This window comes from Hyla sarda, chromosome 4 (genome assembly GCF_029499605.1).
Source record: "Hyla sarda isolate aHylSar1 chromosome 4, aHylSar1.hap1, whole genome shotgun sequence".
In the NCBI taxonomy this organism is placed as follows: Eukaryota; Metazoa; Chordata; class Amphibia; order Anura; family Hylidae; genus Hyla; species Hyla sarda.
The window spans coordinates 328441482-328455629 of NC_079192.1; the positions used below are offsets into that span (position 1 = coordinate 328441482).

At 42.7% G+C, this 14148-nt stretch overlaps 1 protein-coding gene across 1 annotated transcript in view; it reads right to left on the bottom strand.

The window, feature by feature from the left end:
- The window catches only part of RAD50 (RAD50 double strand break repair protein), a 252502-nt gene that overhangs the window by 111466 nt on the left and 126888 nt on the right, over nucleotides 1-14148 (bottom strand). Inside the window, exon 17 of the mRNA XM_056575038.1 lies at nucleotides 3505-3698. Within this exon, the coding sequence (XP_056431013.1) occupies nucleotides 3505-3698 (194 nt within the window). The remainder of the gene's footprint in view (nucleotides 1-3504; nucleotides 3699-14148) is intronic.

The following is a 14148-nucleotide window of genomic DNA, read 5'->3' on the forward strand; positions in this document are numbered from 1 at the left end:
TCTCCAAACACGAGAAGCCACGCCAGAGCTAAAGATGCTTAAACTGACTTAATTTGTACATTGCCACTATGTTGCTAAAGACTCTGGTCTAATTTTATGAATGGCAACACTAGGTGCTGAGTAGTAGTTAAAAATATGTGCAACAGCCATTGTGCTGTAGAAAAGTCATACAAATTATCCCTGTAGTTAGTTTGTTAACCACAAGCCAGTTTCTAATGAATCCAATATGAACTTAGCCATAATTGTTAATATAGTCACTGAAGGCAGAGGGCACATTCTTAGAATGTTGTACACTTATCTGATAACTGCACCAGCATTATCTCACAGTATAGAACCACATCCTCTTTTGGGGGTTTTCATGTCATGCTCTTAAGCCCTACATTTCAAAGAATAAATCCCTATTTTGCCAAAGTGAAACAATTTTTAAAATAATATAATATATTACAAAAATGAATTAAAGGGGTTATCCAGCCTGTAAAATGTTATGGCCTATCCTCTGGAAAAGCCATCAATATCAGCTTGAGTCCAACTCCTGCCCAACCACTTGTCTATAGAATCATGTGAGCATGGCAGCCTTTAATATTAACTTGCACTCATGTTTACAAATGGCTGTACTATTGGCGGTGAACTGCAGTGTTGCCCCATTAACTTGAACAGGTCAATGCTGAAGTTCTGTGCACTGCTGCTCATAAAGGTAAGGTGAGTGAATGGATGAGAGCAAGTAAACAAAGTGTCATGTGTAACGCGTGATTGGTTTCTCAGTCTGATGTCACAATCTACCAATCTTTTACCTTTAATGGATCATTTTGCACACTTACACCTTCAGTTGCACAGATATTGATGGGACTGTGTGCACTATAATACCATTGTGCTGCTCATACATTCATTCCTTTGCTTAGTGGCACTTATTCTACAGCAAAATACAACTTATCCCCTATCACCTTCCGACCGCTGGGACCCCCCGCGATCTCCCAAACGGGGCCTCGCTTTGCCACTCTATGTGAGCGGCTAATGCGTGTAGCGTCGACCTCTCTGAGGTTGACGGTATGCCCCCTCTCATACAGTTCCCCGGGAGAGGCACTAACACTGCCTCCCCACCTCTCCCATAGAACTACATGGAGGTGTGTCGGCCGCAGCGTCATGCTGCGGCCAGCACGGCTCCTGCATGGGAGAGCCACAGGAGAGCCCAACAGAGCTGTGGCCCTGTGCAGGAGATCGCGGGGGGTCCCAGCGATCGGACCACCCGCGATCAAACACTTATCCCCTATCCTGTGGGTAGGGGATAAGTTATATTTTGCTGCAGATGTCCTTCACCTGAGTACTCCTTTTATGTTCATGCTGGTCCGGGACAGCCCACTTTGGGTTAATGGTTCTTGTATGGATATGTATAATATATGTTAAATATAGTACTGATGTAATAAATATATTTTTTTTTTTTTTTTTTTTTTAAATATAAGGTGTTATTGTTTGACTCATTAAGTATGGAATGAAAAGATTTAAAATCAGTAGCAAGTAAGTTTATGCTGGGGATACATGCTGTGGATTTTCACCCCCCAACTTCCACCTTTAATGGAATGTAGCAAAACCCACAACTGCAGATTTTTAACTGATTTACTTTTTTCCAGTCAGACTCTGCACCAAAATGAGCATGATTTGGTACAGATATGCCAGTGGAAATTAAGCAGATTTTTTGCCCACAAATTAGGGCACTAAATCTGTGTCATTTCTGTCCTATGTGACTATATCCTAGAAGGCTCTTTTTACAGTGTTTAAATGGCCACTGTCATTTGAAAAAACGTTTGACATAGCCTAGGGCTGAGCGGTATGACCAAATATGTGTATCGTGGTATTTTTGTAACTTATGGCGGTTCCACAGTATATAACGGTATTCCCCTCCTCTCCCCCCACCCCCAAATTTATTATTAGCCCAGCACTGCACTGTCCCCATCGGGGTACTACTCATTGGTCACCCGCAAGCGCTGCCCTCCTCATCCTCCTGTTTGTCGCCGGAGCTGACACTCTATAGCTGTATCCCTATGCCCGGGCTGTAAAGGTAAACAAAAATAAACTTTAACGCATGTTCCTACGTTGGCCTTACGCTCTTCCTGGGGACGTGAACGTCGGACAGCCGTCAGCCTATCACCGGCCGCAGCGATGTTCCGCCTCGGCCGGTGATAGGCTGAGCCCACTGTCATGTAAGAAGTCGGCTTCTTACATGACAGTGCGCTCAACCTATCACTGGCCGAGGCGGAACATCGCTGCGCCGGTGATAGGCTGACGGCTGTCAGATGTTCCATTCCTAGGAAGCTGGTCCGGACCGACAGGGAAGGTGAGTTAATGTTTATTTTGTCTAACTTTTGCAGCCTGGGCATGGGGATACAGCTATAGTGTGTCAGCGCCGGCGGCCGCAACAAACAGAAGGACGAGGAGGGCAGCGCTTGCGGGTATCATGTGAGTAATACCCCGATGGGGACAGCGCAGTGCTGGGCTGATAATTAATTGGGGTGGGGGGGGGCAGGGCAAAACAGCGTTTGCGGGTCACATATGATTAGTTCCCCCATGTGGGGACTGCTGGGCTGATAATTTATTCATTCTCGAGGGGGAGGGGCTAAACTGGTATTGCGGTATGGGGAAAAATTCATATCGTGCAGGACAAAAATTTCGGTATTTTGTATGAACCGGTATAGCGCCCAGCCCTAACATGTCCTAGGTGTTCAGACCTCCACCAATCCCGAGAACGAGCTGGGAGAAGTGCGCTCTCAGTGCAAGACAAATCGCAATTTAAGTCTATGAGCGTGTCTCGATCATGTGACACAGAGGCAGGGAGAGCAGCGTGGGGCAGTGCAGACTTCTCCTGGCTCGTCATCCTGATTGGTGAAGGTCTGAACACTTAGACCACTGTTGTAAAAAAAAAAAAATTTAAACATCGCTAGAACATGTCAAATGTTTTTCCAGGCTTCAATGTTTCCTCACCAAAATAGTCAGTCTCCAAACATGAATCTGTGTAACGTATGCCAAAAGAACACATGTTTGAACAGCATTTAACCCCATAAAACCTATTAGGATTTAAAGGTACTTTGTCAGCTTACCATGCGGTACAAAGCTAAAAACACCAGCAGTTAGATCATAGTAAGATAAAACTACCTGTACCTTTAGTTACTGTGATGGCTGTTTATAGATCTGTACAGCTACAGAGTAGGAGAGGCAGTGCCATGCTGGGCAAAGGAGGGAGAAGGAGGAGAAGGCGTGCTGCTGAGCTCGGCGCTGCCTCTTGCAGTTTTACTAACTGTCATCAATGTACACAAAGCCACAGTTCGTTTTATCTTACTTTGACCCAACTGATCGTGTCTGCAGCTCCATACCTTACACAGAACTCACAGATTCCCTTTAACAGTCAATGCTTGAACACTTTTCTTGATATTCTTACTTTTACATTAGATGGCTAAAGTGTTACATAAAAAAAGCTTTTACAAATCAGCATTTACATCATGTAGTTAAACTTGCCTTAATCTCTCTTGACAAACACTGCAGCTCAGTGGTAAGTTCAACATTCTGTTCCTCCAGTTGTTGTCGACGTTGGAGCCTACTAGAAATATTAAGTTTCTCTGTCCTTAGTTCATTAGCTGAACTCTTCAGTTGTTGGACTTGGTCTTGTTGGTCTTGAATTCGTTTACGTAACAGCTCAATTTTACCTGAAACTGGAATTTAAAAGAAGAATGGACCAGTTTCTACATACACATATGGCATTCCAAAGAAATTGTGTTATTTTACGTGGCACCTAAAGGTATACTTCCTGTGTCTGACTGAAGGGGCCTCAGTACTATTTAAGTGCTACTACTGTTTTACAGATTTTCAAGTTAATGGAACAATGTTCAGTTCTCTGCAAACAGCTTGCCAGGAGTGCCACTGTGCAGGAGAAACACCAAATGGACTTTTTTATTTTTACTTTTGGGAAAGGTAGGGGCCTCAGCGGTCCGGCTCCAACTAATTATTTTTATAGAACCTTTTATTCCAGGGTGCTATACAGTAAAGGGGTAAGTGACAGACTGATATAGAGGGAGAGAAGGGTATTGCATATCCTATTATATTTAACTCCTTAATAATACTGTGAATTTTCATTTTTTTTAAATTTTTTTCCCTCTTTTTAAAATCTATAACTCTTTCAATTTTCCATCTACAGACCCATTTGAGGGCTTATCTTAACCCCTTGGGGACGGAGCCCATTATAACACTAAGGACGGGAGCATTTTTTGCAAATCTGACCACTGTCACTTTAAGCATTAATAACTCTGGGATGCTTTTACTTATAAATTTGATTCCGAGATTGTTTTTTCGTGACATATTCTACTTTATGGTAGTGGCAAATTTTTGTCGATACTTACATAATTTCTTGGTGAAAAATTCCAAAATTTGATGAAAAATTTGAAAATTTTGCATTTTTCTAACTTTGAAGCTCTCTGCTTGTAAGGAAAATAGACATTCCAAATAAATTATATATTGATTCACAAATACAATATGTCTACTTTATATTTGCATCATAAAATTGACATGTTTTTACTTTTGGAAGACATCAGAGGGTTTCAAAGTTCAGCATCAAAATGTTCATGTTCAAAATCTGAATTTTTTAGGGACCAGTTCAGGTTTGAAGTGGATTTGAAGGGCCTTCCTATTAGAAATACCCCACAAATGACCCAATTATAAAAACTGCACCCCTCAAAGTATCCAAAATGACATTCAGTAAGTTTGTTAACCCTTTAGGTGTTTCACAGGAATAGCAGCAAAGTGAAGGAGAAAATTCAAAATCTTCATTTTTTACACTCGCATGTTCTTGTAGACCCAGTTTTTGAATTTTTACAAGTGGTAATAGGAGAAAAAGCCTCCAAAAATTTGTAACCCAATTTCTCTCGAGTAAGGAAATATCTCATATGTGTATGTCAAGTGTTCGGCAGGCGCAGTAGAGGGCACAGAAGGGAAGGAGCGACAATGGGATTTTGGAGAGTGAATTTTGCTGAAATGGTTTTTGGGGGGCATGTCACATTTAGGAAGCCCCCATGGTGCCAGAACACCCCACATGGCATACCATTTTGGAAACTACACCCCTCAAGTCACATAACAGGGGGTCCAGTGAGCCTTAACACCAAGCAGGTGTTTGACGACTTTTCGTTAAAATCGGATGTGTAAATTAAAGAAAAAATGTTTTCACTAAAGTGCAGTTTCTTCCCCAAATTTACCATTTTTACAAAGGGTTATGGGAGAGAATGTCCCCCAAAATTTGTAACCCCATCCCTTCTGAGTATGGAAATACCCCATGTTAGGATGTAAAATGCTCTGCGTGAGAAATACAATGCTCAGAAGAGGAGGAGCGCCATTGAGCTTTTGGAAAGAGAATTCGTTTGGAATGGTAGTCAGGGGCCATGTGCGTTTACAAAGCCCCCCGTGGTGCCAGAACAGTGGACCCCCCCGCCCACATGTGACCCCATTTTGGAAACTACACCCCTCAGAGAATTTAATAAGGGGTGCAGTGAGTATTTACACCCCACTGGCGTTTGACAGATCTTTGGAACAGTGGACTGTGCAAATGAAAAATACATTTTTTCATTTTCACAGACCACTGTTCCAAAAATCTGTCAGACACATGTGGGGCGTAAATGCTCACTGTACCCCTTATTACATTACACGAGGGGTGTAGTTTCCAAAATGGGGTCACATGTGGGGGGGGGGTCCATTGTTCAGGCACTATGGGGGCTTTGTAAACTCATGTGGCCTTCAATTCTGGACACATTTTCTCTTCAAAATCCCAATGGCGTTCCTTCTCTTCTGAGCATTGTAGTGCGCCCGCCGAGCACTTTACATCCACATATGGGGTATGTTCTTACTCAGAGGAAATGGGGTTACAAATTTTGGGGGGCTTTTTTCCTATTTTCCCTTGTGAAAATGAAAAATATAGGGTAACACCAGCATTTTAGTGAAATTTTTTTTTTTTCATTTTCCCATCCAAATTTAATGAAAATTCGTCAAACACCTGTGGGGTGTTCAGGCTCACTATACCCCTTGTTACGTTCCGTGGGGGGTGTAGTTTGCAAAATGGGGTCACATGTGGGTATTTATGTTTTTGCGTTTATGTCAGAACCACTGTAAAATCAGCCACCCCTGTGCAAATCACCAATTTAGGCCTCAAATGTACATGGTGCGCTCTCACTCCTGAGCCTTGTTGTGCATCCGCAGAGCGTTTTACGCCCACATATGGGGTATTTCAGTACTCAGGAGAAATTGCGTTACTAATTTTGGGGGGCTTTTTTTCCTTTTACTGCTTGTGAAAATAAAAAGTATGGGGCAACACCAGCATGTTAGTGTAAACATTTTTTTTTTTACACTAACAGGCTGGTGTAAACCCCAACTTTTCTTTTTCATAAGGGGTAAAAGGAGAAAAAGCCCCCCAAACTTTTTAGTGCAATTTCTCCCGATTACGGAAATACCCTGTATGTGGCTCTAAACGGTTTCCTTGAAATACGACAGGGCTCTGAAGTGAGAGAGCGCCATGCACATTTGAGGACTAAATTAGGAATTGCATAGGGGTGGACATAGGGGTATTCTACGCCAGTGATTCCAAAAGAGGGTGCCTCCAGCTGTTGCTTAACTCCTAGCATGCCTGGACAGTCAGTGGCTGTCCATAAATGCTGGGAGTTGTTGTTTTACAACAGCTGGAGGCTCCGTTTTGGAAACACTGCCGTACAATACGTTTTTCATTTTTATTGGGGGGGGACAGTGTAAGGGGGTGTATATGTAGTGTATTACTCTTTATTATGTGTTAGTGTAGTGTTTTTAGGGTACATTCGCACTGGCGTGTTATGGTGAGTTTCCCGCTAGGAGTTTGAGCTGCGGCGAAAAATTTACCACAGACCAAACTTGAAGCAGGAAACTTACTGTAAACCTGCCCGTGTGAATGTACCCTGTACGTTCACATGGGGGGGGGGGGGGGGGGGGGGGGAACCTCCAGCTGTTTCAAAACCACAACTCCCAGCATGCACTGACAGTGCATGCTGGGAGTTGTAGTTTTGCAACAGCTGGATGCACAGTGGTTGGAAAACCTTCAGTTAGGTTCTGTTACCTAACAGTATTTTCCAACCAGTGTGCCTCCAGCTGTTGCAAAACTACAACTCCCAGCATGTACTGACATACCGTGCATGCTGGGAGTTGTACTTTTGCAACAGCTGGAGGCACACTAGTTGGAAAACCTTCAGTTAGGTTCTGTTACCTAACTCAGAATTTTCCAACCAGTGTGCCTCCAGCTGTTGCAAAACTACAACTCCCAGCATGTACTAATCGCCGAAGGGCATGCTGGGAGATGTAGTTATGCAACAGCTGGAGGTTACGCAACTACAACTCCCAGCATGGTGAGACAGCTGTTTGCGCATGCTGGGATTTGAAGTTTTGCCACATCTGGAGGGCTACAGTTTATAGACCACTGCACAGTGATTTCCAAACTGTGACACTCCAGATGTTGCAAAACTACAAATCCCAGCATGCCTTGACAGCAAAGAGCTGTTTGAGCATGCTAGGAGTTGTAGTTTTGCAAGATCTGGAGGGATACAGTTTAGAGACCACTATATAGTGGTCTCAAACTGCAGCCCTCCAGCTGTTGCAAAACTACATATTCCAGCATGCCCAAACAGCAAACAGCTGTCTGGGCATGCTAGGAGTTGTAGTTTTGCAACATCTGGAGGGCTACAGTCTCAGACTGTAGCCCTCCAGATGTTACTAGGCAACTTACCGGCTTCCGTAGGATCAGGGAGCAGTCTTCTTCTGCCGCACGCCGCCCGCGCCGATCTCCATCGCCCGCAGCCTCCGGAGGGGTAAGTGGACCTTCGGCGTTCGGTCCCCGTCATTTCCCCGTCCTGCCCCGCCTATTGTGGGTGGGCAGGACGGGGAAAACGAAAGTAAACCCCTCCGCCCACGATCTGCTATTGGTGGTCGCGTCTAGCAGGGATAAGAGGGGTGGCACCCCTGCAACCTCACTCCTATCGCTTCAGGGGGATTGTAGTGGTCTTAGACAACCACGATCCACCTTCTATTCTGGGTCACCATAGACCCGGAATTGGTGCAAATCGCCGACATGAGGGGGTCTATTGACCCCCCCTGGGCATTTGCACGGGGTGCCTGCTGATAGATATCAGCAGTCACCCCGGTCCGGTCCCAGCCCGGCACGCGGCGGGGACCGAAATTCCCACGGGCGTATGGATACGCCCTTCGTCCTTAAGTACCAGGACGCAAGGGCGTATGCATACGCCCTTCGTCCCCAACAGGTTAAGCTTGATCAATTGTACATTGGAAACACATTACTCATATAACTACAAAATCTATGGCAAAACTAAAAAATATTGTAAAGATTGAACCACTCCAATTCAGCAAATATTGGGGGTTCCATTTCTATGCAGTGCACTTTGTGGTTAAAATGGCATGTTATCTTTATTATGTAGGTTAATATGATTACATGGATACCCAATTTATATAGGTTTTATTTTACTACTTATAAAAAATTATGGGGGACATTTATCATTGTTTGCTTTGGTAAGCAAGTTCTGTAGGCATCTTTTTTTTGCTTTGGGTTTGCTTATGTGTGACATATTTATCATACTATCACAGGGGGTTGATATATTTTGCTCTCATAAGCAAAAACCAATAAAATCACTTCAGAATACCATTTTCTTAGCACACATAAGCAAAAAATAATATTTTCCCCCCTAAATGTAGGAACCCATTTTTTTTTCTTTTCATTTCAGATGTCTATCCTGTGGGCTACTTCAGATTTGGTGGACTACGATGACCAGCGTTTTTTAAATGCATTTTTTATTTTATTTATTTACTTACTTTACAGGCTTAGTAGTGGAAGCCATCTTATAGACTGAGTCCATTACTAAGCTGGGCTTAGCGTTAGCCCCAGAAACAGCTAGCGCTAACAACCCCCAATTATTAACCCGGTACTTACAGTCACAGGGGTGTCGGGAAGAGCCTGTACCAACAGGCCCCGAGCATCAAAAATGGCACTCCTGGGTCTAGGTGGTAACAGGCTGGCACTATTTAGGCTGGGGAGGGCCAGCAACAATGGTCCTCGCCCACCCTGGTAACGTTAGGCTGTTGCTGTTTGGTTGGTATCTGTCTGAGAATAAAAATACAGAAAAAAAAACGTATAGGGTTCCCCATATTTTCATTCTCAGCAAAATACCAACCAAGCAGCAACAGCCTGAAGTTACCAGGGTAGGCGAGGACCATTGTTACTGGCCCTCCCCAGCCTAAATAACACCAGCCTGTTACCGCCTAGGCCCAGGAGCGCCATATTTGACGCTCCAGACCTGTTGGTAGCGGCTCTTCCTGGCACCCCTGGGGCGGTGGGTACTGGGGTAATAAGTGGGGGTTAGTGCTAGCTGTTTTTGGTGCTAATGCTAAGCCCTGGCTTAGTAATGGATTTAGTCTATAAGATAGCTTCTACTACTAATCCTGTAAAGTAAATAAATAAAAAACAACATGTTTAAAAAACTTTCATTCCAAAAAAACACTCCCTCACAAGCCCTTGTTAACCATTTTATTAACATTAAACAAACAAAATCTGAAATGAGAAGGGAAAAAAAAACCAAGAAAAATGGGTTAGTACATTCATTGAAACCCACCCGCCTATTTCCCGTCCGCACCGCATGACTACAACTCCCAGCATGCCCTTATAGTAAGGACATGCTGGGAGTTGTATTCATGCAGCAGGGCTGGGGGGGGGGGGGGGGGGGAGATGTGCAAGCGAGTGACAAGCTTGTCACCTGCCCCCATTGCATCACTACAATTCACAGCATGCCCTATAAGTAAGGACATGCTGGGAGTTGTAGTAGTGTTGCGTGGGCGGGAGATGTACGGGCGGGTGACAAGCTTGTCACCCTCCTGTACATTTCCTTCCCGCTTGTCTCACCGTGCCTGTGAAAATGAAAGTAAAAAAAAGTTGCACAAAAAGTCTCACCTGCGACTTTTTTGCACAGCTTCGCTCCCCGACCACCCGCTAGCTATTGCAGGACTACAACTCCTAGAATGCCCTTACAGTGAGTACATGCTGGGAGTTGTAGCCCCAACACCTTGCAGGCAGGTTGCAGATGTGAGTGGGTGCCGGAGAGCAGAGCTGTGCAAAAAGTTGCACAAAAAGTCTCACATTCGATTTTTTGAAAATGCTGTCATAGGCAAGTTTGTAAGCCAGGTCTGACCTTGCTTACACTTGCGACTTTTTGAAGGGGGTTTGCGACTTCTATTTGCTTACGTGCGACTTTCGCAATGATAAATCCTGGACCACTGCAAAGTAAAAACTGAAAATTGCTTAGGTAGGGCAGATTAGTATTTTTTGCTTACCCACAAAAGTCGCACAAAAATTTGCTTAGGCGCACGTGCGACTTTTTGTGCGACTTTTGTAAGCAAAAAAAGCTGCTTAAATCCCTTGATAAATCTCCCTCTATAACTCTTTGCAAGAACATGAGTATGCTTAATATTGCCCTCTTCTGACCCCTATTACCTTTTTATTTTTTCGTATTGAAGGCTCATTTTATTTGCCGTGATCTATAGTTTTTATCTGTAGTGTTTATTCAGATTCACTGGATGCTTGTACCAAGCTGAAGAGTTTTCAAAGTATAAGGGCGCATACCACCTTCCAATATTCACCGCGAGTCTGAGGAAGTCACATTTAGTGACGGAACGTGTGGGGCATCTGTTGGACATATGCTCATTCTCCATTAACTCTACCATCCACGGATTGGTCTGATCTTATGTGTATATTTTGATAGCCATTGTATTTACCATTCTTTACATATTTTAGTTTACATGTAGTAGTGCAAGTTAACTCTGTAGCTCTGCACACACCTATAGTATTGGCCATATTACTTTCGGAGCTACTTTACACTGTTATTGATACATATACATGTCTTTGCACATTCACTATATATTCATATGAATTATCTTAGATATATGCCTGTGTTAGGGAGCATCTAGTTTATCATTTTCTGCATGTGCCCAGGGGGTGACCACTACCTGGACCCTTCATGTTGTAGGGTGGCCTCTTGTGACCCCTTTTAAGTGTTTTTATTGACTGTGTCTGGTTTTAACTTTTGGTGTTGTATATAACTTACTATGTCCAATAAAGTTTGATACATTTTTTAATTACATACTTATCTTGAATCTGTGCATCTGTACAGTGTCTTGTCTGTTTTCTGGTTTCATAAAAACACTCCAAACATCACCTTATACATCCACAACATACTAATTTCACATCATCACCTATATATCTCATTGACATGGACCTTCTGGACTACCTCTGTAGGACAGCACTACACTCTGCCTCCTCAGTGTCTCAATGCCCTTGAAAACCCATTCATGATGGAAGAGCTGTCTGTGGTTATTTCCTCCATGCCATCCGGTAAATTTCTAGGCCCAGACAGTTATACCGCAAAGTTTTATAAGTGGCCCAAGCAGGATCTGTCCCCTTGCCAGTTGTCGGGCTTTAACGCCATTTCCAAAGTTTCTCCCTTTTTGGCTTCCCTTTTTTAGTGCCTACATTACTATTCTCCCCAAGAAAGATTCCAATTTATGTCAGGACCAATTGTCTTAATCACTGTGGATGCTAAATTGTAAACCAAGATGCTTGCCTTTACACTGAACCCCCCCCCCCCCCACTTTCTTGGAAACCCTGATCCCGGACCAAGTGGGCTATATTGCCTCCAGGGAAGCACGCGAAGATAACGAGCTTCTCATTGACTTATCATGTGTAATCTGCCTATGAGCCCTCATATGTTGCTCTCCTGATGCTGAGAAGGCATTTGACAGGGAGGACTGGGTCTTAATAACTGGGTCTTCATGGGGGGGGGGGGGGGTCCTTCCTTCCAACTGGGCCTACATCCCTTTATGATACAATACATTTTTGCACTCTAATTCCATCCGCAAGCATGGATTAGAGTTATTGGGACATGATCAGCTCTGAAAACAATCCCTAACATCACTAGACTGGGATGCCCCCTATCCCCCCTCTGGAATGTACTGTTCATGGAGCACCCTCTACAAGCTATTAGAGGTTGGGATGTGCAGATGTGCTGCCTTTGCAGATGATTTGTTGCTCTAGGTCTCTGGTCTGGGGACCTCTCTGCCAGCCTCTGTCATAGAGGAATACAGGAGTATTAACAACTATAAACCTAACCTTTCCGAAGGCGTAGCCATTGATATCCCCAAGGGCCTTGCAGCTGTTTCCTCCCTTTAACAAGCCTTCCTCTTCTCGTGGAAAACCACCTACAACATTTACTTAGAGGTTCAGGTTCCTAGCAAATTAATTTATACAAGCAATATAAATGTTGGGCCTCTTTCATCCTCGTAAATTGTCCTATGTATATTGGCTGGGAAAGATTTTTATGGATAGAGCGGGTAATATCATTAACCCCCTTTTTTTGGGGGATCACATTTTTTTTTGATCCACCCATAACTTTTTTATTTTTCCACTGACAAAGTTGTATTAGGGCTTCTTTTTTTGTAAGACAAGTTCATTGGCACACTTTATTTTATTATATAATATATTACAGAGCCAGGAAAAAAAAATATTTAGGGCAAAATTGAAAACAATATGGAATTGCACAATTTTGTGGGGCAATAATTTTTTCGGAGTTTACAGTATAGTAAATCTTACATTTTGCGGGTCAGTATGATTCCAATGATACCAAACTTGGATACATTTTGTTTTGTTTTAAGGTAAAAAAAAAATATGTAAAACTTGAAAAAGAAAAAAAAAAAAAAAGTTTTTTAATGCCATGTTTTGACCGATATAACCTTTTTATTTTTCCACCTATGAAGCTATGTTAGGGTTTATTTTTTTGCGCCATGAGCTTTCATTTCTAACAGTACCACTTTTGCATATATTTGACTTTTTGATCACTTTTTATTATGGTCTTTTTGGGACCTGATGTGACCAAAAATCAGCAATTTTGGCGTTTGGAATTTATTTGCATTTATGCCCTTCACTGTGCAGCATTATAGTTGAATAATTCAGATAATTACACACGTGGCAAAACCAAATATGTTTTATTGTTTTTTTAACAGTGTTTTATTTGAAAAATGGGGAAAAAAGGGTGCTTTGAACTTTTATTGGAGGGGATTTTTTTTGTCTTTTTAACCCCTAAGGACCCGGGGTTTTTCCATTTTTGCATTTTCGTTTTTTCCTCCTTACCTTTAAAAAATCATAACTCTTTAAATTTTTCACCTAAAAATCCATATGATGGCTTATTTTTGTGCCACCAATTCTACTTTGTAATGACGTCAGTCATTTTACCCAAAAATCTATGGCGAAACGGAAAAAAAAATCATTATGAGACAAAAAACGCCATTTCGTAACTTTTGGGGGCTTCCGTTTCTACACAGTACATTTTTCGGTAAAAATGACACCTTCTCTTTATTCTGTAGGCCCATACGGTTAAAATGATATCCTACATTTTGTCATACTCCTGGAAAAAAATCAAAACTACATGCAGGAAAATTTATACGTTTAAAATTGTCATCTTCTGACCCCTATAACTTTATTCTTCCGCATATGGGGCGGTATGAGGGCTCATTTTTTGCGCCGTGATCTAAAGTTTTTAGCGGTACCATGTTTGAATTGATAGGACTTATTGATTTCTTTTCATGATATAAAAAGTGACCAAAAATGCATTATTTTGGACTTTGGAATATTTTTGCGCATACGCCATTGACCGTACGGTTTAATTAATGATATATTTTTATAATTCGGACATTTTCACACGCGGCGATACCACATGTTTATTTTTATTTACACTGTTTTTTTTTTTTATGGGAAAAGGGGGGTGATTCAAACTTTTATTAGGTGAGGGGTTAAATGATCTTTATTCACTTTTTTTTTGCAGTGTAATAGCTCCCATAGGGACCTATAACACTGCACTCACTGATCTTTTACATTGATCAGTGGTTTCTCATAAGAAACCACTGATCGATGATTCTGCCGCCTGACTGCTCATGCCTGGATCTCAGGCACTGAGCAGTCATTCGGCGATCGGACAGCGAGGAGGCAGGAAGGGTTCCTCCGGCTGTCATATAAGCTGTTCGGGATGCCGCGATTTCGCTGCAGCGATCCCG